Below are 26,417 nucleotides of genomic sequence, written 5' to 3' on the forward strand. Positions count from 1 at the left end.
AAGTTGCCCAATCACTTAACTGACCGCTTGCAACTTCTGGATAAATGTGTATTTGGACCTTTAAAAACTATGTGGGATAAAGAACTGGTGAAGTTTGGAAAGGAACAAATGGGTGTTGGACCTGGACAAGTGAGTAAGCAAAGGTTCTCAGAAATATTAGGCATAGTGTGGAGGCTGAAATGAAACAGGAAAATATAAAGAAAGGTTTTGAATCTACTGGTCTCTTTCCTCTAGACCCATACAAACTTGACAGAGAACTTTTCTCTCCACATGATTTAAGGCGATATGAACAAAGTAAAAATGCCCAAGCTCAAAGGTCTGCAAAGGAATGCAATTCATGTGTTTCTGATTTAGGCCTACATGAGGAATCTACTAATGTGACTACAGATGAGAACTTGCATCCATCTGACAGAATAATTACAGATCAGGCAGTAAACACAACAGTTCTAGACTTGAGAACCAGAGTAAGACAGGAATCTCCCATTAAACCTACGAAAATTATTGATATTTTTGCTAGTAAAATACGAGGAAAGTATTTAGGTTGGTGTGAAGTTGAGAGAAAAATTAGTGAAAAGAAAGCTCCCACACCACGATTAAAACAGGCAAAATATGGTGAAGTTCTCACTGTACAGAAGATAATGGAGAGACTAAATGAAGCTGAAGCTGCAAGATCTTCACTGAAAAAAAGAAAATCAAATGTGGAACAATATGTAAATGGTACATACGAGGGGATCAAAACATAGGCCTAATCATGAAAGGAAAAGTTGTAAAAGAAAGAAGAAACCTCAGAATCAGAAAATGAGGGGGGGGGGGGATGTTTTTGGCAGATGATAGAGAGAGTCCTATTGAATTGAGCGAAGAAGACTCAGATGCAGAAGAAGGATTTGCTCCAAAGTTAGAAGACAGGGTTCTAGTCAAATTCCAAAAGAAAAAAGAATACTGTTTTTACGCAGGTCAGGTTGTTGAACTGGGTGAAACAGATGTGGTCAATTTTCTTCGGAAAGGGACATCACACTTTTTCTTGCCATCAGTCCCAGATAAATTGTCAGTTGACCTTTCTGACATAAAGAAATTGTTACCACAACCAGAAGTTTGGAAGGGTCATTACAATTTCAAAATAAAATTTCCCAGTACAACTGAAATTTTGTAAAATCCTTTATAAGGCTTAAATCTACATATTTTTTTATATTTCATGAAGCAAATGAATTTTTTTTATTTTTATCGGCCCATGTCCTGATACAATTGATTTTTCTCTCACAGTGTTGAACAATCAAAGACTTAATGGTGCTTCTGTATTCCCCTCATACAGTTCCAATTTTGTTAGTGTTTCATATATATTCGTTTACGGCCATTAGAGACCACGTTAGATAACAATTACATGTTTCTGGAAGCCTTCCTCACAGCCCAGAACTTCAGCATCCTCTCTCTGGCAGCCTGTCTTCTTTCGTCCGTCCACCCATGGTTAAGTTTTGGTTCGTCATGGAATCCCTGAAATCTGTCGATCACTGACCTAAACTTTGTTCGGTTTGAGATGTCTTCCGAATTTAGTCCCACCTGTCTGAGATCCTTTCTCACCTCCCTGAACCATTTGTCCGACACTTTAGGTCTGCTGTCTAGTATTGTGAAAATCCTTTTCGTTAGTCTCTTCTCATCCATTCTAAATAAATGCCCATAGAATTTAAGTCTCCGTTTTCTCATGGACTCAGTTAGCCTTTCATTGTCTCGGTAAAGTACTTTCCTTCCTCGCAGCCTATACTGTCCATCCACAATCTTTGGACCCATTATTTTGCGAAGGATCTTTCTTAAGTAAAAGGTTAACCATATTCTTCAATTTTCTTTGTCTTCTTGTCCAACAAAAATGAACATGGGGTAATTGTAAACATGTATCATAATTAATGAAAAAAATAATTTAAATAACTATAGACCTGTAGTGTTTCATAATATATGTTTAATTTCTACAGCCCCTCTGAGTGGGGGTAAATGTAAACACCCAATTAAATTACAAAATAGTTAAGATGTGAACCATAAACTCCATTTATAAATAAAAGAAAGGTGTAGAAATAAGAGGATCTTTTACAATTGATGCTAATTAGTACTGGTGACTATGTGGAGTAAAATACACTGACTGACAGAGCAAATGCAACACCAAGAAGGAGTGGTTCGAAAGGGATGAAAGTTGGGGAAAAAACAGAGACGGCACGGATGAATAATTGATGTTTATTTCAAACCGATATGCAGGTTACACAATGCGCATGGCATCGACTCAGTAGGATGTAGGACCACCGCGAGTGGCGATGCACGCAGAAACACGTCGAGGTACAGAGTCAATAAGAGTGCGGATGGTGTCCTGAGGGATGGTTCTCCATTCTCTGTCAACCATTTGCCACAGTTGGTCGTCCGTACGAGGCTGGGGCAGAGTTTGCAAACGGCGTCCAATGAGATCCCACACGTGTTCGATTGGTGAGAGATCCGGAGAGTACGTTGGCCACGGAAGCATCTGTACACCTCGTAGAGCCTGTTGGGAGATGCGAGCAGTGTGTGGGCGGGCATTATCCTGCTGAAACAGAGCATTGGGCAGCCCCTGAAGGTACGGGAGTGCCACCGGCCGCAGCACATGCTGCACGTAGCGGTGGGCATTTAACGTGCCTTGAATACGCACTAGAGGTGACGTGGAATCATACGCAATAGCGCCCCAAACCATGATGCCGCATTGTCTAGCGGTAGGGCGCTCCACAGTTACTGCTGGATTTGACCTTTCTCCACGCCGACGCCACACTCGTCTGCGGTGACTATCACTGACAGAACAGAAGCGTGACTCATCGGAGAACACGACGTTCCGCCATTCCCTCATCCAAGTCGCTCTAGCCCGGCACCATGCCAGGCGTGCACGTCTATGCTGTGGAGTCAATGGTAGTCTTCTGAGCGGGCGCCGGGAGTGCAGGCCTCCTTCAACCAATCGACGGGAAATTGTTCTGGTTGATATTGGAACAGCCAGGGTGTCTTGCACATGCTGAAGAATGGCGGTTGACGTGGCGTGCGGGGCTGCCACCGCTTGGCGGCGGATGCGCCGATCCTCGCGTGCTGACGTCACTCGGGCCGCGCCTGGACCCCTCGCACGTGCCACATGTCCCTGCGCCAACCATCTTCGCCACAGGCGCTGCACCGTGGACACATCCCTATGGGTATCGGCTGCGATTTGACGAAGCGACCAACCTGCCCTTCTCAGCCCGATCACCATACCCCTCGTAAAGTCGTCTCTCTGCTGGAAATGCCTCCGTTGACGGCGGCCTGGCATTCTTAGCTATACACGTGTCCTGTGGCACACGACAACAAGTTCTACAATGACTGTCGGCTGAGAAATCACGGTACGAAGTGGGCCATTCGCCAACGCCGTGTCCCATTTATCGTTCGCTACGTGCGCAGCACAGCGGCGCATTTCACATCATGAGCATACCTCAGTGACGTCAGTCTACCCTGTAATTGGCATAAAGTTCTGACCACTCCTTGGTGTTGCATTTGCTCTGTCAGTCAGTGTATATCCAAGATAATTAGAAAGTGTTTACAATTACAATTTATCAAACTACTGTATTTATTTTTTGTAGATAAATTATATTCGTAAAATTTCTGTTCTTTTGTCCAAGGCTGATAATCCTGATGTTTTGACACTCGAAACAATAATCAAAACCATCAATCATTTGTCCATAAAAGAATAATTGAGAGAAATATTTATGAACTAACTTTTAAACATGGCATTACTATTACTACTATTACTTATTTCCTTTCATTTCAAGATGCAACAAAGGGTCTTGACAAAATTTCTCCAGCTTGTTCTATCTACCACCAATGCTTTCACATCTCTCCATGTCTTGTTAATTCCAGCTATCTCCCTGTCTATGATTCTCTTCCAGGTAATTCTTGGTCTACCTTGCCTGCAGCTACCTTGCAGATTCCAGCTCCATGTCTGCCTTGCGATTCTTTCTTGTGGTCTTCTCGGGGTGTGGCCAATCCACCTCCATTTTCTTCTCCTTACCTGATGATATAGATGTTGATTCCCATAGGGAACTTAAAATATTTGTCCTGAATGTCCAATGATGGACCAACTATATTGGTATTCTCCTTACCGGCTGTTGTACGGAACTTTGACTTGTTACATCTCGAGGGTTTTTGTCCACCATATTCTCATAATGTATCTCAAGCAACAATTTATTAAAGTCTGTAAACTTGTGGTAATGTCTCTGGTCACTTTCCAGGTCTCAGGCAGCTTCACTTTATGTTCTACACGACAAGTATATCCATCGTACACTGCCTGTGTAAGATGGACTATCTTTCGTGGGATTCCGAACTTTTCTTCTGGTTCACAGAATCAAAGGCCTTTTCAAAAATATATGGAAAGTATATATGAAGACATCTGATACTCAGCAAATTACACATGGCATGATACCAAAAATTTGCATGCTTTCAGTATATTATATTGATCAAATAGTAATTTTCTTCTCTAGTGTAGTAAATTACTGTGGTTACAAACACATTAAATCACCATGATTCCACTGAAACAGGTCAACTCTGCTTTGTGTATGTCAATATTGACACTTCTGTGGTGTAGGGACAGGATCTTTGTCCCTTACCTGGAGGCTTCTGTCCATAGATTCTAATCCTGGTCTGAGGCGTAGAAAAGGGTTTACTAAAGCCTTGTGTGATCAGGTGAAGAACTGTCTGATATGACAGGAAGCAAACTTGATCAATAGAGCAAAACAATACAGCTGATGAAGTCACACTTTCATACAGCACTCCTTATATCTGCAGGCCATCTCACTGGGTACCAGTTATCATTGGCAAGCCAAAACCTCTTGGCTATATGGGCCATAAGTTTAGTTTGGGATAGTAACTTTTTTTTTTTTTGCTAGGGGCTTTATGTCGCACCGACACAGATAGGTCTTATGGCGACGGTGGGATAGTAAAGGCCTAGGAGTTGGAAGGAAGCGGCCGTGGCCTTAATTAAGGTACAGCCCTAGCATTTGCCTGGTGTGAAAATGGGAAACCACGGAAAACCATCTTCAGGGCTGCCGATAGTGGGATTCGAACCTACTATCTCCCGGATGCAAGCTCACAGCCGCGCGCCTCTAAGCGAAGGCGGGATATTAACTAAAGGATATTTTCTGTTTTGATTGAATCATGTCTTACAAGTAGGCTTGTCTACTTCTCCAGTTTAGTCTGAAGATAATGCACATACAATGTTACTTCCTGAAGGAAAAATGGAGACAACAGATTGGTCAAGAGAATGTTAAAAACATCATAAACAAATAGAAAGAATGAATACTGGATATGCTGTAAGATGGTCTTTTAAAGTTTTATTTTAAACCCCACTTGGAGTGATCAAAAATACTTTTCTTCGTCATTATTCTAAAGATTAATCTGTTTAAGCTCTAAATTTATTATTACGCCCTCAACCTTTACAGAGCGCCTTTTAACAAAGTTCAAATCAACGCACAATTAACTGTGTTCTTATAGAACTTTATAATTATGGCTACTTACTATCAAGCATTTTTCCTCGCTCCTACAATGTAATTTAAGAAGGCAGTAGACTTATCACAAAAGATTAACAACAAACTTGCAACTTTAAAATTAATTTAATGTAAACTCCACTTGGAGTAATCCATAACACTTTTCTTCGTTATTATTCTAAAGATTAAATTGTTTAAGCTCCAACTTATTTCTTACAGTTCTTATAGAACTACTAATATGCAACTTGTTACCACATTTTTTGACAAGGACATTCAGAAAAGTATATAAATTAGGACTGTTTGTAAGGCTTTATAAAGGCTTTATAATAAGAATATTTTAACTACTGTCATCCCTCTCGCTCATTTCTTGATGCAAGTAGCAATCAGGATCCTGATTTATTATCTTTCAGGTTTGAGATTAAGGCTGAAGATGCCCTTAAAAAAAAAAAAAAAGTGAAACATGTCCTTGACTTACTTCATAAATTTTAATTCTTTTGACAGACTCACATTTAACAGAATAAGCAGTGCCATTTTACACTACATTCCCATGGATTAGACAGGCTTCAGACCAGATCGCAGCTGTTGTGATCAAGTTTTGGCACTTACAGCATTCATAGATATGGGGTTCCAAAGAAAATTGAAAACATCTGTTGCTTTTGTCGATCTCGATGATGATGCTTGTTGCTTAAAGGGGCCTAACATCGAGGTCATCGGCCCCGAATGGTATGAAATGAAATAACTAAAAGTTCAAATTCATCCACTGACCAAAATAAAATTTAAAAATGTCATGGAGAATGAATGGACAGACATGAACCCAACAAAAAAGCAACAAAAAACAACAACAAAAAACAAACAAAAACAGTGGATCAGACTCAAAAAAATATCGTAAATAACAGTGGATACTGACCAAGGGACCACTTTTAAAGCACAATGATGCTTGATGTCTAAAGGGGCGCAAAATCCACGTCTAAGGCCCCACAGAATGGTACATGTCGCGAGTAAAGTAGAACCATGGTATTTGTCATGTTGGGGTACTAATCAAAAGTAGCGAAGACTCACAGTGTTCACACAAGATGGTACTTCTCACAAGTATTGCACTTCGTACAGGTAACGCAGACCTATGGTGTTTCTCACACAATGGCGCCACTCATAGCCAACGCAAACCGATAAGGTTCCTCACCTAGGTGTACTAACCACACATCCCGTGGTGTTCCTCACATAGCGGGTACCAATCACAGGGAAGGCAGACCCACGGTGTCGCTCATATAGTGGTACAACTCACAGGCTACGCCCAGGCCCGCGGTGTTGCTCACATGGGTACAACGCACAAGTACTGGAAACCCGCAGGCCAGGCTCTTGACTGCTACTAATCACAAACCTATTTCGTACCAAATTTAGTGGTACTACTTGCAAGTACAGGCAACCCATGGTGTTCCCCGCATGATGGTACGAATCAAAAGTAGTGTCATGGTTCTAATTCAATCATCTCTTGGTCACCCCTTTTAGTCGCCTATCACGACAGGCAGGGGATACCGTGGGTGTAGTATTCATCTGCATCTCCCACCCACAGGGGGTAAAGAGAGAGGAAAAAGAAGAAAGAAGGGATCCATCACTTCGAAAAATGAAGTAACGGACGAAGAAATGCAAGGGCCACGAAGGGCGTGAAAATGAAAGACTCCCTAGGCCTCGAATGCTCTAATACCGTCGGGGTCGGAAAAGAACAAGAGTTGGCCAAGGGAGGTCGGATAGGATAAACGAAAGTGAGGAGACTGGCACAAGTAAGTGGAACCAATGCCAAGATTCAGCTAAGGGCCCCGTGGTCGCCAATCCACACTCCCAAGTTGAGAGCCCCTTGGGCCCCTTTTAGTCACCTCTTACGACAGGCAGGGGATACCGCGGGTGTATTCTACATGTGCGTCCCCCACCCGCAGGGGTTTTTGTCTATCTCACTGCTGCATTTGATACCATGTGGAGGGAAAGTATGGTCTATAAACTTCTCCGGGTCATACCATGCTGAAAGATAGCAAGACTTATTAACAATATGCTGAGCGATAGGAGGCTTCAGGTTATCATCGGGAACAATGTGAGCAAGAAGAGGAAGCTTAAAAATGGTTTGCCTCAAGGTTCAGTCCTATCACCTCTCTTGTTCAGCTTATATATATATCTGATCTTCCTGAAGTTACATCATGGAAATTCTGCTATGCTGATGATATAGCATTAGCTGTGCAACACAAAGAACTGGAGAAAACTGAAGAGATGTTAACAAGGGATTTGTCCATTTTGGAAACTTACGTCAGGGACTGGAGACTCAAGCCCAGCATCAAGAAAACGGAGGTGTCTTGTTTCTACGTAAACAATCACTTAGCGAATACTAAACTGAATGCGAGTTTCTGTGGCAGGATACTTCACCACAACTGGAACCCTAAATAACTTGAAGTAACCTTGGATCGAACACTAACCTACAAGCAACATCTGCTGAACACAGCACAGAAACTGAAAACACGTAACATCATCATTCATAAGCTTTGTGGAACTACCTGGGGTTCTTCGGCAAGCGTTTTACGGTCTTCATCTTTAGGCTTGGTGTATTCAAGTGCTGAGTACTGTACTGCAGTATGGATGAACAGTCATCACACAAGACTTATTGATACTGAATCGAATTCCACCATGCACATAATAACTGGCACAATTTGATCTACACCAACTCACTGGCTCCCGCTTTTATCTGGAATAATGCCATCTGATTTACGCAGATCCACCGCTCTCATCAAAGAATTTAATAAAATCTTAAGGAACCCCGATCTACCTGTACATGAAGATCTACGAACTATAAACCAAAACAGATTACGTTCACGCCATCCAACTTTACGTAACGCCTTACACATGGTTGCTAGAGGCTACAGCCCAACTACAGAGTGGAAAAGACGGTGGGAAGCAGCAACGGAGATCCACCTGCGCAGTATGTTCTCGAATGCCAAACTTCCAAATGGATTCCAGCTACCACGTAAAACATGGTCTGCTCTGAACAGAATAAGAACAGGTCATGGCAGATGCAGAGACATGTTGTTTAATTGGAACAAGTTGCCGAGACCCTTGTGTGACCACGGAGCTGCACAATAAACCATACACCATATTGTCAGAGAGTGTGAAACGCGGGCATACACACACAGCAAAGTGGATTTTCTGATGGCAACTCCAAAAGCAATACAGTGGATCAATGATCTTGACATTCAGTAATAAGGAGTCTTTTCTTGTTCATTGCTTTCTTGTATGTAAATATGTATATAATTTATTTCTGTACTCAACTTTATTGTATGGGCCATACGCTAAATAAATAATAATTCTTAATTAAAATTACTCTTTATGTATTGAATAGGTGGAAATTAATAAACATTAATATTTCTTTGACTTTAATGTACAATTCAATGCAGACCAAAATATGAGAATTATGAAGTGTAAAGCTTGCAAATAATACAAATATAAATGGTTCATTATTGAACATTATAAATTTTCCAGCTAACTCATCCTGGCTGCCAGCGTTTCGCCCCTGTGTGCTAGGCTGGGCTCATCAGTTGGTACCTAGCACACCTACCAAGACGCATGGCTAGTGCATACCGTGGAGGCCACTGCGTAGGCTGATTGGAGCTGATTGATTTATTTATAATGTCCAATAACGGACCATTTGTATTGGTATTATAAATTTACTGTTTTGGAACAAATATTTCAGATTCCCTATGGGAATCAACACCTATCTCAAGCTTGCAAATCTCGAAGCAGAAATGCACTGTCCAAATTTTGGCCCTCAATGAAGTTAGGAACACATAAGACTGAACACAGGGTCCTCTATTTCTCTGCTGGTGAAGATCCTGAACATCAATATGGAGTAGCTGTGCTCCTTTCTTCTAATCTAGTGAAGTCTGTCATTGATTTAATTCCCTTGGATATAGAGCCATTCTTCTTAAACTGCAAACATCACATCGTACCATGAACATTGTCCAAGTTTATACTCCAACAGGAGATAAAGACAAAGAATTGGTTGAGAAATTTTATTCCACTCTGGAGAAGGCAATGGCCCTTACAAAGAAAGAGGAGATAACAGTGGTCCTCAGTGACTTCAACACAAAGATAGGTCTTTGTGTGGAGGATGATGCTGGACAATTGGTGAGAGAAATACCAGAGGAGATTGTCTGGTAGAGTTTTGTTCAGAACAATAGCTATCTGTCATCAATACCTCCTTCAAACTACATCCCTGGCACTTGTATACATGGATGTCTCCTGCAGACTGTGAAGGTCATATTGTCAGGAGCCAGATAACCTTCATCCTCATTAAAAGTCATCTGGAAAGGTTTGTGAAATCGGCTAAAACCTACCCTGGTGCGGATGTTAAGTGACCAGAATTCGTCATAATGGATTTCAAACCCCATTGCTTTATCAAGATCAGATGCTCCGAAAAACCTAAGCGCATTGATATAAAGAAACTCGACAACCTCGAGGCACAGACTCAAACAATGTTGAAGCTTGAAGAATGGACAAGTACAGTTAACAACTTGGGAACAATCAATATTGAATCACAATGGAGTGTCCTAAAGAACGTGCTCATTGATAATCAAGAAACAGCCAGTGGATATTCAAGCAGCCCAGAGAAGCAGCCATGGATGATGGATGAAATATTACAACTTATGGAAGAAAGATGGTATATGAAGCACAGGGATAAAGATCAGTATGCAGAGTTGAACAGGGCAGTACAGAGAAAATGCAGGGAGGCAAAAGAACTTTGACTGGTGGAAATATGCAGAGAAATAGAATATCTCCAGGAGAAACATGACGTCTTCAATCTCCATAAGAAAATCAACGAACTTAATGGAAAATATCGCAAGCCATATAAAGCTATACTGAGGGATGCCAACAGCATTATCTTGGTGAGAGTTGAAAAACAGCTGAAGTGCTGGAGAGAGTCTGTTGAGAATCTGTTTAATTTTATTTTTATTTATTTGGCGTATGATGAATAATGACAACCCATAAACTATTTACACAACCAGTGAAAGATGAGTACAAAGTAAATACAAATTATCATATCTATACAGTCAAAGAAAGCAATTTACAAAGTTTGAAAGTACAAGAAGAAAACACAATATATTTACATCGCTATCCACCTATCAACTCTGACAGTTCATATATACACACTGAGTGCGAGTGATGTACATGTCACTAAATGTGAATGTCCAAACCCGCCACCCACTTCACTGCTTCGGGTGTTGCTGTGTTGAGGTCTTCCATGGTGCCAGTGAAAGCACGGAGTGGACATTCCTGCACTACATGTCTCATTGTTTGTCGAACCTCCCCACAATCACAGTATGGAGAAACTGACCAGCCCCAGGTGTGTAAAGTAGATGCTGTTCTACCTACTCCACATCTCATGCGGTTTAGTCTACTCCAGGTGCAACGTGGCAGATCAAAGCCTGCCAGCTTTGTGGATGGGTTATTAATATCCACTATTGCCCGAGCTGGGGATAAAGACCACTCTGTTAACCATTTAGAGGTGGGGTTGAATTCACTAGATGTTATCTTCACGGCTGTCTTCCAAGCAGGCTGGCGAGACTTCAGGCGTGTGCATTTCTGTCTGATATCCTCATGAACAGGTAGACGTTCATTCTTTAGCATTCTGGTCCATAGCTGAAAAAGGGCCTTCTGTCTCCTGATATGTGGAGGTAGTATATTGCTGAGAACCGGTAACCATTGGGTCGGTGTAGCACGAAGTGTACCAGTTATGATTCGCATGGTTTGACGAAGTTGTGAATCTACTAGCTGTGTGTGAGCACTGTTAAGCCAAACACCAGAGCAGTATTCTGCTGCAGAATAGACTAAGGCCAGAGATGTTGTCCTTAATGTGTTTCCATCCGCTCCCCAGGAGGTTCCAGCCAATCGTTGGAGAATGTTATTACGACTTTTTAGTTTGTTGGCGGTTTTCTGCAGATGATTTTTGTACGTAAGAGACCTGTCCAATGTTACTCCTAAGTAACTGGGATTGGCACAATATTGTAGTTCATGGCCCTTGAAGAATACCCTTGGATGGTGGTTTGCTTCTGCGTTGTTCAGATGGAATGTAGATGTCACTGTTTTCTGTGGATTGGGATGAAGGTACCATCTTTGAAAGTAGTCATCCAACAGTTCAAGGTCTCGGTTAAGAACTATTTCAGCTTCTGCGAAGTTGGGTCGTTGAATTGTAAGGCAAATATCGTCCGCATATATGAACTTTCGGGACACTGTTTCAGGCAGGTCGTGGATGTATAAGTTGAAGAGAGTAGGAGATAGAACCGACCCTTGAGGCAGACCATTGTTGACTTTGTGAAATTTGCTTCTGTTGTGTTCTGAGTGAACTTGAAATAGTCGGTTGCTTAACATTCTGTCAATTAGTGTAGTAATTTTTAAGCAAGGAACAGCTTTAATCAGTTTAAGCATAAGACCTTCCCTCCAGACTGTGTCATATGCAGCTGTAAGATCTAAGAAGACAGAGACGCTTTTCAATTTCTTCTCAAAACCAACCTCCAGATATGTGGTCAAGGACAGTACTTGGTCACTGCAGTCACGGCTGGGTCGAAATCCTGCTTGTTCAACTGGAAGGAATGCTTCGATAGCAGGTGCTATTCGGTTTAGTATCAGTCTTTCTAATAACTTGTAGGTGACGCAGAGTAGAGCTATAGGTCGATAGCTTTGTGGGAGAGTTGGATCCTTTCCTGGTTTCAGAAGGGCAATAATTTTTGACTTCTTGAAGATTGGGGGAAGTCTTCCTGACTGAAGTATGGAGCTGAAGAATGCAGCAAGCCATCTTCTTGTAGCTGGACCACAGTTTTTTAGTAGTTCTGGGTAGATTCCATCTAGTCCTGCAGCTTTGCCATTTCGGAGTGATTTTAATCCCTCATCGACCTCTTGTGATGTGAAAGGTTGTGAATAGGTTGCGTTCGGTTGTGTTTCTCGTTTTGCCCGTTTAAGCTCAGTTTTAACCCATTTCGTGGTCAGTTTATTCCTTGTTGTTTTAGAGGTGGAAACGAGGTGATTTGCTATTGCTTCTACCTTGATTGGGGAATGTTGCTTTGGTGGTATGGATGTGGAATCTAATTTCCGAATAAGTGACCATGCTTTTCTGCTGGAATGGGTGAAATTCATGTCTTTTACAGTCTTCACCCACTTCTCTTTTCTAGCAAGATCAAGTGATTGTAGTAAATCTGTTGCTTTCTCGTGACTGCTATTTTCTTCGAATTCCTTACTCAGTCTGCTGGACTCTTCACTCCATCCCGGTATATAGTCTTTACGGAATCCTCTAGGAATATAGGTTTTTGCTGCTGATTTTATTAAGCCAACAAACCTCATGTAGTTCTCTGGGACAGGTTTAATCCATCTGATGTTGGCATCAGTAGACTTGGCATAAGCAACCCATTCTGCTTTCTGAAAGTTCCAGCGAGGTCTGGGTGTAGATTGTATAACTGGGATCTGAATTCCTATTTGGTAGATTATGGGTCTGTGCTGGCTGTGCGGGAAGTTATTGAGCACTTGTCTCCTAACACGGCAAGATGGTAACATAAAACTGTGCGAGACAAAGCAAAGGTCTGGTGTGTAGTCACATTTCCAACGGCCAGAGTGAAACGTTCCCTTATCTTTGGGGTCATATATCAGTGCAAGGTTGTTTACTTCTGCCCATTCTGAGACCTTAGTTCCATTTTCATCATCTCGCTTATAGCCCCAAGATGTATGGTGGCTGTTGAAATCTCCAAGGATGATGTTATTATGAGAAGGTATTATGGGAATGGGATCAGGCCATATTTCATTGGGTGGCTTGTAAATATTCGTTACCATGATGTCTTCTATTTGTACTGAGGTGGAGAAATAGGTTGGATGATCGCTTACTGGTAGGGTACTGTAGTTGCAAATGTTATTTCTAATGTAAGTAGCAATTCCGTATTGAGCATGGTCGTGAGCTGCTATCATTTTAAATCCTGGTATCTTTCCCCTTGCCAATAACTGTTCAGTGTTCTCTGTATGTGTTTCCTGTAGTACAACAATGTCAACTGCGTGCTTCTGTAAAATGCTTGATAAATACTCACTCTTGGCTCTACTAATGCCTTCGATGTTAAACTGGCAGATGTTGATCTGTGGGCCGATCTTCCGTGTTTGAAATTCATAGTCCTTAGAAGGACTGTTCGACGAATATAGGTTATCATGACCGAGAGGTCGTTTATGACAGTTCGGTCTCATCTTGATCGTAGTTGCTCGCTTAGCACCACCCGGGGGACACGTGCAGGGTAATGGTAGGTAATACCTGCGGACGTGAGCAACAGTGTTTAATGATGTGCAGCCAGAAAAACCACCCTGTATTGAAAAATGCAGCAAAGCAAGCACTGACATAACAAAAGAGGAAGTTTTGTATCCAATCAAGCTTCAGAAAAAAGGTAAAGCTGTGGGTACAGACAAGATACATTCAGAAACTCTCAAACTCATTTCTCAAGGTGATGGTAGAGGCCTAAACCTGCTAACTGCACTATTCAACACATTATATAAGGTTGGGAGAATTCCATCTGACTGGTTAAGATCAACTTTTGTTACCATACCTAAAAAAGCTAGTGCATCACATTGTGATTATTATCTCATGATCATCCTAATGTTCCACGTCTTCAAAATATTCCTACATATCATCCACACTCGTTTCTACGCAAAATGCGAGTGCCAAATTGGTGCTGCTCAGGTTGGTTTTAGAAATGGACTGGGAACTCACAAGACTCTTTTCTGACAGACATGCCTGGGTATGAATGTCAAGATGTACACATGCTTCATCGACTACCGAATAGCGTTCGATTGCATATCTGATGCAAAACTTGCTGAGGGTTTTAAAACTACCGGTGTTGATGCTGGTGATCTATGTATCATCAAACGAAACAGCAGAGGTCAAAGTAAAGGGAGACACGACTGAGGACATAACTTTACATAGAGGCATGCGACATGGCTGTGTCTTGTCCCCTCAACTTTTTAATATCTATTTTGAGGCTGTGTTCAGACTGTAGTGACTGAGCATTGTTGCAATCCCAAGAATGAAATAATATCCAGGATTGGCAAAGCCAAAAAAATGTGTTAAATCATAATGAAGGAAAGAATGAAAAACAAGAGAGACATGACAGAATTAAAACAATTCAATATATACAAATTTCCATCATTAGGTGGAGTAATAATCAACTTGTTTGAGACATCTTCAGTGAAAAAAAGGTTAAAGTTTTTTACATAAATGATGCTAAAAAATGTGTTAAAACCTAATGAAGAAAAGAATGAAAACAAATGAGGCATGATGGAAACAAACAATAAGTGATTTGGCGAGGTTGTGGACCTCTTAGTCCAAAACTTGCAGTGCGTTACAATTTAAAAACAGGACAAAATCACTGCGTCAAAAATTCAAAATGACAGCTTGTCTCCGTTGAGTTACCATCACAAATAGTTAAGAGGAGAGCAAAAAACTAGAGAAACTAAGATTGAGAGGAAACACGTGCCGGGTAAACTGTATGTGACACATAGTGGAAAACCGCCAATGAAGTTAAAATTTTTTGAACAGTTGCACTCTCCATAGGCCTGGCCTTCTCAGTGAATGTGTCCAATGTTGGATAGGTGTGTTTGCCTTATTTTTAAATACGAGGTTTGTCCGGAAAATACGTATAAATCCATCGGGGTGACGTATCACGTATCGTGGAGGTGCCACCAGGTGGCACTGCTGTTGTCACCAATCTTCTAAACGCTCAGTTCGAGTCGGAGAGCTCTGCGTGTCAGTAGCAGTGTGCGGCTGCTTGTTGAAAGTTACCCGTTTTCACCTGCCGTTGGTATGGAGCTCTCTCTGATTGAGGAACAGTGCATCAACATCAAGTCTCAGAGCTCGTGTGGCCCCGAGTTCGACCGGATTTGGCACAAGGGGGCAGGTGGATCCTTCATCACGACAATGCGCCCGCTCACACGTCGCTCGTTGTGCGTGAGTTTTTGGCCTGAAGCTCAATCACCGTGACAGACCACCCGCCTTATTCACCCGATTTAGCCCCTTGTGACTTCTTCCTGTTCCCGAAATGCAAAATGGTGCTTCGGGGGCGGCACTTGGGTGATGTGGAAGCCATCAAGGGAGAAACAACACGGCAACTGAACAGCATCACAACTGAAGACTTTCAACAATGTTATCAACAGTGGAAACGGCGTTGGCAGAAGTGCATCTTGTCTCAGGGAGAGTACTTTGAAGGAGACCATATTGTAATACCTGAATAATTGTCAAATAAAGTTATTATTCAACTTTTATACGTATTTTCCGGACAAACCTCGTAGTCAGGAGGGCAGCAAAAAACTAAGAGGCCATGTAAGAGAAGATAACAGATGCCAGGTAAAATGTATGTGATATATACGTCAATGAAATTCAAATCTGTAATGGAAAAATGAGGTTGTATGAGAACCCTGGGCTAATAAGCAAAGAAACAAGTGTGAAGAAAACTTACTTAAACTTACTTATTAAGTAGTTGTCCACTCGATAACGGCCTGACCTCAAATTTAACAGTCCTGTTCTTACTGATCGTGTCTATTGTTGGCTCAGCTGTGTTTGCGAGTATGGGAGGAGTAAAGGGGTAAGGGGAAGGGGGTGCAGGGCTTGTGGGGGAGAGAGGGAAAGAGGGGAATGGTGGTGAGTTAGAGAGATGGAGGTGGGATTTGTTTTTATTATAGAAGTTCTGACAAATATATAGAATGAATGTTTCAAGCAGAATGTTCTTTCTTTCACTGATTTCATTTACATTATGAGAGGGGTTCATAAACTGATCTATATCTAATATCTTGTAATGGAATGTACTGAACTTACTAATTTGGAAACCTGCATTTTGGTATTTGATCTCCAGCAAATCCAGCCTTAATTATACCAGATCCCTGGAAGAAAGCAAACCATTGGTTTAATAACATTTAAAAAATATGCCAAGTGTAAATAACAAAATGAACACAACTGTTGCAGCAAGTTCTGTGGCTTAACAGGTTCTCTCTCTTTTTTTATTTTTTGGTTGGCTAAAAAAACCTGAAGTCCACACTTTATTTAATTCATCCCAGTAAAGTAAAGCAAAACACAAAGAATACTGCTGGAGCCCTTCTGAAGGACCTGTTGGCTTCCATAGAAACATACACTGAGGAGTTTTCATACAAAAATGTCTGGAAACATAAGTTACTAGTTACATTTGATGATCAGTCACTAATCTTGTTCGATACTGAATTATGCAGGACACCCATATTACAAGAGGATGGTTAACTAGTTGTACTTCCTCACCACCACAAATACACTGACTGAGCAAATGTCATGGGATAGTGGAGCACTGATGCGCAGGTGTGTTGTCTGCGCACCACACGCCCCCTGTGCCAGCGGCAGTTGTATAGGAGACCTTGTGAGCAGTGGCTGTGCATGTGACAGATGTAACATGGAACGTCGTCGTGAGCTGACACCGTTCGAACGGGGTATGGTGGTCGGTGCCTGACGGATGGGAACTGCGATTTCGGAAGTGGTGCAGGAATTCGGCTTCACACGATCAACCGTGTCCAGGGTGTATCGTGTATGGTTGAATGCGGGTGTCACCGTCAACAACAGACGAACAACCGGCCGTCCAGCCACCCTCGATGACCGTGACATCTGAGACGGATTGTCAATAGTGACAGACAGGCAACCGTGCAACAAATCAAGGCTCAATTCAACACAGGCCGTGCTAGACACATGTCCCAGTGGACAATCCGTAGGAACATGGGTTCTATGGGGTATGGGAGCCGGTGCCGCTGTTAACTCAACGTCATCGGGCACAACGACACATATTTGTCGCCAGTCACCAGGGATGGACACTGGAACAATGGAGTAACATGATATGGTCGGACAAATCACGATTTCAACTGCACCATGCCGATGGGAGGCACCGTGTATGGTACAGACCACATGAAGCGAAGGATCACGCCTGCCTCGAAGGTGTGGTCCAAGGCGCTGGTGTCTCTGTTATGGTCTGGGGTGCATTTTCCTGGTATGGAATGGGCCCCCTAGTTGTTCTGGAAGAGACTTTGAATGGTACGCGGTATGTTGAGCTGCTTGGAGACCATCTCCACCCATTTTTGACCTTCCAGCGCCCAGACAGTTCGGCGGTGTTTTAAGATGATAACGCGCCGCCACATTGCCCCCACGTCACCCGGGAATGGTTCGAGGAACATGCAGCAGAGGTCCAACGACTGCCATGGCCACCCAGGAGCCCCGATATGAACCCTATCGAGCATATCTGGGATGTCCTGGAACGCAGGCTCCGTGCCATGGATCCTGCACCCACGAACAGACCAGCATTGGCGGCTGCTCTGCAAACGATTTGGTGTCAGCTGCGTCCAGAGGACTACCAGGGACTTGTCGACTCACTTCCACAGCGTCTAACTGCAGTTCGCAGGGCCAGAGGAGGCCCCACACGCTATTAGTTGACTATCCCATGACATTTGCTATGTCAGTGTATTACAGTTCTTAAATGAGTTCACGTGTAGGGCTTAATGTGTAAAATATAGATTATCTGTCATGGGCTCATGTAAGAAGTTAAAGCAGACATTTCATGATTTAATGGGGATAAACATGCTACAAGTCACAGCCAGAGGTAACTTATTAAAGACACCAGTAGTTTCACCAAGTTTAACTTCACTTCACTTCACTTCAGAGTAACCACAAAAGAGGTCAAAATGAACAGGATGATATCCCACTTGACAAGTAGTCATTTTCTGGGTAATCAGTCCATAGACTGTTTTGATGCAACCCTCCATGCCAACCTAACCTGAGCTGTTTCATTTCTATGCAACTACTACATTCTACATATACTCTAATCTGTTTGCCACATTCATACCTTGGTCTACCACTGCTGTGATTACTCACTACACTTCCTTCAAAAACTAACTGAACAAGTCCTGGGTGTCTTAAAATGTGTCCTAACATTCTGTCTCTTCACCTGGTCAAATTTTGCCAAATCGTTCTCTCACCAATTCGATTCAGTATCTCTACATTTGTGATTCGATCCACCCAACTTGCCTTCAGCATTCTTCTGTAACACCACATTTCAAAAGCTTCTATTCTCTTTCTCTCTGAGCTACTTATCGTCCATGTTTCAGTGCCATGCTCCAGACAAAAGTCTTCAAAAATGCCTTTTTAATTCCTATATTAATGTTTGAAGTGAGAAAATTTCCTTTCTTGAGAAAGGCCTTTCTTGCTTGTGCTAGTCTGCATTATATGTCCTCCTCACTTCTGCCATCATTAGCAAATCTCAGAGCTTTGATTTCCTCTCCTTGGATTGTGATTCCTTTTCCAAATTCCTTGATTTTCTTTACCGCCTGTTCTAAATAACACTGAAATGGAGAGGGGACAAACTGCAGCCTTCCCTCACTCCTTTCTGGATTGTTGTTTCCTTTTCATAGCCTTACATTATTATATTGCAGACTGATTGTAGATAATTCTGCGTTTGTGGTATCTGATCTCGATCACCTTCAGAATCTGAAATAGCTTGGTCTAATCAACATTACTGAATGCCTTTTCTACATCTATGAATGCCATGTATGTAGGCTTCACATTCTTAATTCAATCCTCTAAGATCAGGCCTACCAAGCTCAATAGATGCGGTCACTTAAGTGCGGCCAGTATCAAGTAATCGGGAGATAGTGGGTTCGAACCCCACTGTCGGCAGCCCTGAAGAGGGTTTTCTGTGGTTTCCCATTTTCACACCAGGCAAATGCTGGGGCTGTACCTTAATTAAGGCCACGGCCGCTTCCTTCCCACTCCTAGGCCTTTCCTATGCCATTGCTGCCATAAGACCTATCTGTGTCGGTGCGAAATAAAGAAAAAAAAAATAACGAACTTGGTTCTACCTACAGTACTTCTGACTCATTTCAAGCCTTGGTTTTTCCGGTCATGAAAATCATAAGATACAGAGCTCTATAACTCTGCAAGAATGTGATTAGCCTAACTGAAGATCATGAAAGTTAAGGATGTATGCATTGAGGCAAGATGTAAATCAACCCAAAAATGGAATAAAACAATCAGAGCATCAGATAGAGGGGTATGAAAATGATCTGTCATAGAATTGGATATTAGGGACTTAATTGTGTCATTTCACAATCATCAGTTCCTTATTCGTTAACAATGCATATGCAATCTTCCCTAATGGATGCCCTACAAGGTGGTTGAACGTAAATAACTTTAACTTGTTCTTTCACCTCTCCTTCCTGTGGTACCATAACCTTAGAATATGTTCCTTCCTCTGGTACCATAACCTTAGAACCTATAAGTTGCCCAAGAACCTGATTATGAATACGACCTGGTATACGACGACGATATTCCCATCATTACAAATTCATTCAATATTCAGTTAAATCTGCCACAGCGAACAAAACTAGTACTCGTCAAGCTATCGGTAAGATTGTTTTTAGCAGGAATATTAAATGAAAGCAAGTCTATTTGGTCAGGTTATGGTGGAGTCCATAGTGACATATCAAGATTATGGCAAGCCGGTAAACATCACATACGAAATAATATAGAACGTTATTTGGGCTATTAAATAAATCTAGCAGCTAGTCTGGCATATACAGAGCAGTATTATGTTTAAACGAAGGAGTGTCAGTGGCTAACATGGCGATGCCATATGAGACAAAACTTTTTTTGACAGCTGAATATTATTACGGTACTAGCAAAAACAACAACGTGCACCTCGAGTCATATGGAATATCTCATTTAGATACTTACATTATCGATAACAACGGGCTGATTTACTATAACATCGTACGGTTCCATTTTTACTAAAATATTTACTTCACTAAAGTCCTCAAAATCCAAAGAGATCTAATACAGCCCCGGTTTGCCCATCCTTTATGACTCACTTGAATGATCAGGTAATACATTTGAGCGAATTAACTTCAATATTAACTTTATGAAACATATAAACAAATTATATTTTAAATATCTGCAACTTTATTTTATATTCTAGATCAAATTTTCATTATGTTCTTTTCTGCCTTGTGACTAGTGTAGTAGATCTTTAGTGCCATCTCACATCGAAAATATGAACTATGGCACAATCATGAATTACAATCACAAAAGAGAAAAAAATGAACGAAGAAGGAAGTGTGCGAACTCGGCCTCCAATGAATATATTTCCGCCAACTCCTTTAGGACTAGAAGCTCTATATTCACAATGCCGAAGAATATATCCCGATCAACCAAATCCTCTGCAAGTGACAGCGCTGGTGAAATATTGGTGAGTGTGTAAAACAATTGTAACAAAGTTGAAGACAGTTTTATTGTGATGCTACCATGTAACGTCAAATGGCAAACACTTGTTTCTATCTGTCAGTCCCCTTTCGTCGGTCTTCCAAATCTGAAATTGACTATAATCTTCCCATAGTTTTCCATATTTATTTTAAAATTAGTCATAACCTGATTTCATTTTTCTTTTGGGAATTCGTTACTTTACATGTTGTTTAATTTATGTGGATAGGACCTAGCTTTGTTCAGTCTGCTTGGATTCTGATGTAGGTATATTTTAGAACATCTTACTTTATTGGAAGGTAAATACGTATTGGTTGCCCGATTAGAAAATGTACCTGAAATTAGGTTTTACGCGACCAATCACTCTTAGGAGGCAATGCAGGGGATTCTTAATTTTTTTCTTTTGCTGTCTGAAATGTGAACTTATTCTGCTGCAGGCTATTGTTCATTTTTAGTATTTTTTAAATCTTATATTCGTTCGCAATTCCTGAATTTTCTTCGTATTGTTTTTAAACTACTACTTTTAGTTTGTAAAATCTGCTTTTGATGGCAGTGCATCTGATGATTTAAAGAATCTGTTATTTTACCAGTAGGTCTATTACGAGCACTCATGATTCGCATTTGAAGTGAAGAATTACTTCTGTAATATTTAGTCTTATTGTGTGATTCACTGTATCAGGAAATAGTTGTACCGGTAATTTTTTTCATACTCATTGTTCTGCCTTTATACTTCGTCACCAGTATATGACTACTATTTTCTGTTTTGGAGATGACAGCGACATAGATGATGATGATGATGATAGAAATCAATCTGTAATAACATTGGTACGGTATACAATATAAGTGAGCTCTTCGTTGCAAACTGTAGTATTCTGCCAGGAGATTACTTACGATATCAAACTTTGTCACCAGTATCTTGAATAAAGTTTTACTTGTTAGAGGAGAATGCTGCGTGGACAGACTGACGGATTAATAGTGCTATTCGTGTAAAGTTCCGTTTGCTTTAGCTTGCTGTGTTGTATATTAGAAGCCCGTGTTTTCGACATTGTATGTCTGTGACTTCCTGCTTGTTTGTCTCTCATTGTCGCATATGATTTGCTGTTGTTCGTCGCCTGCCTCTATTGAAACCGGTCCCGTAATTCTGGAGGCAGTGAGCATTAAAAAAAAAAAAAAAAAAAAAAAAAAAACATCTGAAGCACATATTATTTTGTGACCGAAAATTATTGCTATGAGTATTGTATTACTACTTTGTTCTTCCTGGCTTTTTTCCCATTTTCTTGGGGATCGACAATTCATGTGGATTTTGGCCCAGTTTTTTCGGCCGGATGAGTAACAGAAATACCTAGTCCCCGAGCCAAATTAATTAACCTTACGCAGCACTTTTGCATCTTTCTCTTGGCACAGACCAGAGGAAAATATAGTCCCAGTCCCATGTATGGCTGTGACAGCTGCTGAGGCAGGGTAGTGCTGAGTATTGAAATTCGAAGTACGACTACTGTGCCTGAATGTTATGAAAGGTGCTACTGGTTGTCTTGGAATAGCACTTTTTGGCCCATTGAGGAAGGCAATGACGAACTAACGCACTCATCTTGCTTAATATGCCTCATATTGGTGCCGCCATTGGTTTTTTGTGGTTTCCCTATAACAGCATTACCTCTGGTGGTGCTCTTCGAGGATCCAACCAGCCTCCGGGCTGATATACATAATCTCGGCCCGGTCGGGAATCGATCCTGGAGACCTGTGAACCGAACGCTGACCATTCAGCCAAGGAGCCAGACAACGTAGTATTAATACCGTATGTGGAAACTGTATTAGGACAGTCGTATCGAAGAAATACTGTATGTATCATAGACAACACTGTGCTCTATGGAGTGGTCCTCTACTGTAGTGGCTGCAAAAAAGGCATTAAGAGGCAGAGGGACACTAAAGATAATTTAGCGATTGTGGAGTGAGAGAGTCATGGTTTAGGTTAAGTTGTTGTGTTAATCATGAGTAGAAGATTTAAAATATATTTGGTTGTTCATGCGATTTGGCGGGTTGAACATGGAATAGGCGAAACGTCATTAAGAATTTATCATTTAGGTACTTGTTCAGAAATAAAATAACATTTTATTTAGCAGATTTTTCCGACTACAGTAATCAGGCTTACCGTTCCCATACAGTCGATTTCTATTCGAAATGGAACCCTTGTATCGCAACATATGTAGTGGTCTGTACTTGGCTGTCTGGCTATCCCGAAATAGCCCCCCCAGCGGGGCGATGTGGGTTGGGGTGATAGCGAGGCGAGACATGGGTGCGCTGGTTATCTTACTAGATCCGAATTTTGAAGCTGTTTGTTGCATCCTTTTATGCTTGGAACGAACGAAAATTATTTTCGATGCTCTTGATTGATAGAGAGGTGGTCTGGTGCAAATCGGGCATTAATTGACAGAAATTGTTAATATAGTCGATGACATTATACGATAGTACTATTAACTGAGTTTAATACTAAGCTTATCTCTCTATCGAAAGGTATTAAGTCTTCAGTTTGCATATTTACACAATAACAATGCCAATTGTTTCGAATTCATAGACTCGAGATTTTATGTAAATTCCAGACTATGTAGACCCAATGTAGGGCAGTCTATATATTTCACCTTTCCAAAGGTCACGCATTATTCCAGTGAGAAAAGCAACGGAAAACTACAGTACCTTATATCCCCTAGTATGCCTCTTCAGCGATGCTTAGGCTATCTCTGATAGCTGATGGTGGATCTTTTGAGGATCCAGCCAGCATTCGAGATGAGTACTGTACTAAATATTCCATGTGGAGCTGAATTTCCGAATTTCAGGATTGTATTTCTATGGAATACATTAACTCGGGCATGCTTGACATGAAGTATTTTACCATAATGTGATATTTTACCACTGTAATCATATATAAGCCACTTACTGTACGTTAGCGCGCACGCCGAGCAGTAGTTGGCGTAGCGGTACGAGCTCGGATTAGTAATTCGATGGGCGTGGGGAGATCTTTCGTTTTCTCAATATTTATATTATTCCTTTTTTAATTTGTTTTATTTATTTATATGCAAAAGGCATATAGGACGTCATTTTGTAATGAGGCATAATTGTAGAAAATGTGGAGTTGCGAACTTTCCCGGCGTGTTCAAACAGAAATTCTTTTCTTTTTCCTTTATTGGCTATCCCCCGTTCTTGGGGAATGTGCCATAAACGTGAATAGTCGTTTCACTGTAAGATTAGTTTTCACCTGAAGGTTGCTCCTGGCGGCTGTACACGAACAACAGATTCTTGGCGCAGGTAGAAAAAGGGTTTCCCTGACGCTTTTCTGTGCCTTTTCTATGCCTCTTGCGTATAAATAAATAAATAAAATGAATTATTCAACTCTGCTTAATTGGAAAATGAATAACATAAAAGTTGAGAGGAAAAAAGCCTCCACACGGGGAGTCGAACTCACGACCGTCGAATTACCAGTCGCTCTTACCGCTACGACAACTACTGCTCGGCGTCAGCACTACCGTAAGTGGCTTATACGGTGCGAGAGCCGCGTCAACATTTTTATTTTTATTTTCTATACGCTTGGCCATCTGGAGTTCCCACTTCGCGTCCTTTCATTTCTAGCTAGGCCCTGCATGTTCTATAAATTTGAGCGAAATCGGTGGTGACGAGTAGGGAATACCCCCTTGTAAGACTCATCTAAGGGAACCGTGGTCGCCAACCCACGCTCCTTAGTTGAGAACCCCTGGACCCCCTTTTAGTGGCCTCATGCGACAGGCAGGGGATACCATGGATGTATTCTATCGCCTTCACCACAGGGCGTGTTTACTGCCTTCCATCACGAAGGCAGTGGCGTGCTGCAACGTCAATACCGTTTCACGCCCACATGTTGAAGATCTGTGCAAGTATAGACGTAGCTGAAGTCCGATGATAATAGGTAGAGCCCTGCACGGATGCGGATATCCGCGGTTATCCTTGAAGTTAGTGTCTTGGCGAATACAAAATGTATGGCAGTGCGGATAGTTTTGCTGGTAATTTCTAAGTAATGATGTTTACTTATTTTCACTCAGGTATACTGTTGTTTTTGCTTGTGGTTAACGACCCTTGACATTGGTATGGAAGAATACTGATATATAAAGAGCGTTGAGACCGTAAAGCCGTAAATCTGACCTAAGCCTAACTGCCTCCTGTCCTCAATTAATGGAAGGAAGGAACAAAGGTCAATACGTCGGTAGTTGTCTCAAGAGAAAATTCCTCACAGGCTCACAACCTGTGACTGTAGGGGTTCTGGTGTCAGGTGCCAGGCCTATTGTATTATGTTAACAGATCTACCCGTTTCAATACTTTGGGTGTAATATACTATAGTTAAATATGTACAATATCCGCGGATAACCATTCGCGGATGCGGATATTATTTTGTATATCCGCGCAGGGCTCTAATAATAATGGCGTATGGCCTCCGAAGAGGCCTGGTGCAGGTCTTTTTCTAGTAGACGGCCTGTTAGGCGACCTGCATGTCTGTGAAGATGAGGGCCCTACCTAGGATGATTTCTAATGTTGAATACGCCACACACACCCAGCCCCCGAGCCATTGGAATTAACCAATTAAGGTTAAAATCCCCGACCCGGCCGGGAATCGAACTCGGGACCCTCTGAACCGAAGGCGAGTACGCTTCGAGTCGGACAGGGCTCTAATAATAAGCCGCTTAAGTTTGAAGTTCTGGCGGGTCTAAATAGGAATAATGTAGATTCTAAAAGAAAACATAGGCAATTTCTGGAATGTAAAGCATATAACAAAAATAGAAAGGTCAAGGAGCCTGCACACTTTCTGCCTGACGTTTTGTGTTAGTTTGATCCAGCCAGCCTGACTACATAGCTAGTTAGCTCCACTGCTTTGAGAACGGATGGAACCATAAAATGCATATGGCTGAATAAAATCTAAACAACCCTGAACATTAAACGCTGTGTAACTTAGGGTGTCACCCCCAGGGAGGGGGTTATGTTTAATACTTTCACCACCAGCAGAAGCAGACATCTGGAATCGTTGTTAGCAATGGTTTATTTATTCATTAGAATGTGTTCCAGCTACTGGAATGAGTGTGCAACGGCAACGTAATTGCATCAGAATTAAATAAAAGTTTTCAATTCTTAATCAGGAATAAAACGGCTTGTACTCTCCTTCACATTTCTATTTAGAGTCGGACATCGCTTATTTAATGTTTATGGCAGTTCAGTCTAGGACTTGAAGTATTATTAAAAACTTTGTTTAACCCAGTTCCACCTTAATTTCAGAATACTTACAAAACTAAGCTCTGATACAGATACTACGATCATTTCACAAGTGATAATCCCAGTAGTTTCTACCAGTGCTTCTTATGTTCGGCAAAAATCATTAATGGCACCGAGGCATAGTAAAGTTGGGCCAATGAGGGGTTCTAAACCCCTCCTCACAATTCGTTCGTACGACACTGAACAGCAATGTATACTTCTAACATTTTACACTCCTACTCCCAGAATATCCCTTTTCATTGTGTTGTCTCCTACCAGGTTTGCAAATGGATGGCTAAAACCTCTGGAATATTTGATATGGCATCTGAGATGAAGTTCCTGAG

General features: G+C 41.5%; 2 protein-coding genes across 2 annotated transcripts in view; one reads left to right on the plus strand and one right to left on the minus strand.

Annotated features, from left to right (window-relative positions):
- Arp1 (Actin-related protein 1) overlaps nt 1-20,412 on the minus strand; it is a 120,054-nt gene extending 99,642 nt beyond the window's left edge. Inside the window, exons 1-2 of the mRNA XM_067135512.2 lie at nt 20,287-20,412; nt 16,366-16,430 (exon numbers count right to left, since the gene is read on the minus strand). Of these exons, the coding sequence (XP_066991613.1) occupies nt 16,366-16,430; nt 20,287-20,334 (113 nt within the window). The 5' untranslated portion in view covers nt 20,335-20,412. The remainder of the gene's footprint in view (nt 1-16,365; nt 16,431-20,286) is intronic.
- A 221-nt stretch (nt 20,413-20,633) lies between these two features.
- Nucleotides 20,634-26,417, plus strand: part of Su(fu) (suppressor of fused) — a 98,895-nt gene continuing 93,111 nt past the window's right edge. Inside the window, exon 1 of the mRNA XM_067135513.2 lies at nt 20,634-20,797. Within this exon, the coding sequence (XP_066991614.1) occupies nt 20,649-20,797 (149 nt within the window). The 5' untranslated portion in view covers nt 20,634-20,648. The remainder of the gene's footprint in view (nt 20,798-26,417) is intronic.

This window comes from Anabrus simplex, chromosome 1, assembly GCF_040414725.1.
Source record: "Anabrus simplex isolate iqAnaSimp1 chromosome 1, ASM4041472v1, whole genome shotgun sequence".
Taxonomy (NCBI): Eukaryota; Metazoa; Arthropoda; class Insecta; order Orthoptera; family Tettigoniidae; genus Anabrus; species Anabrus simplex.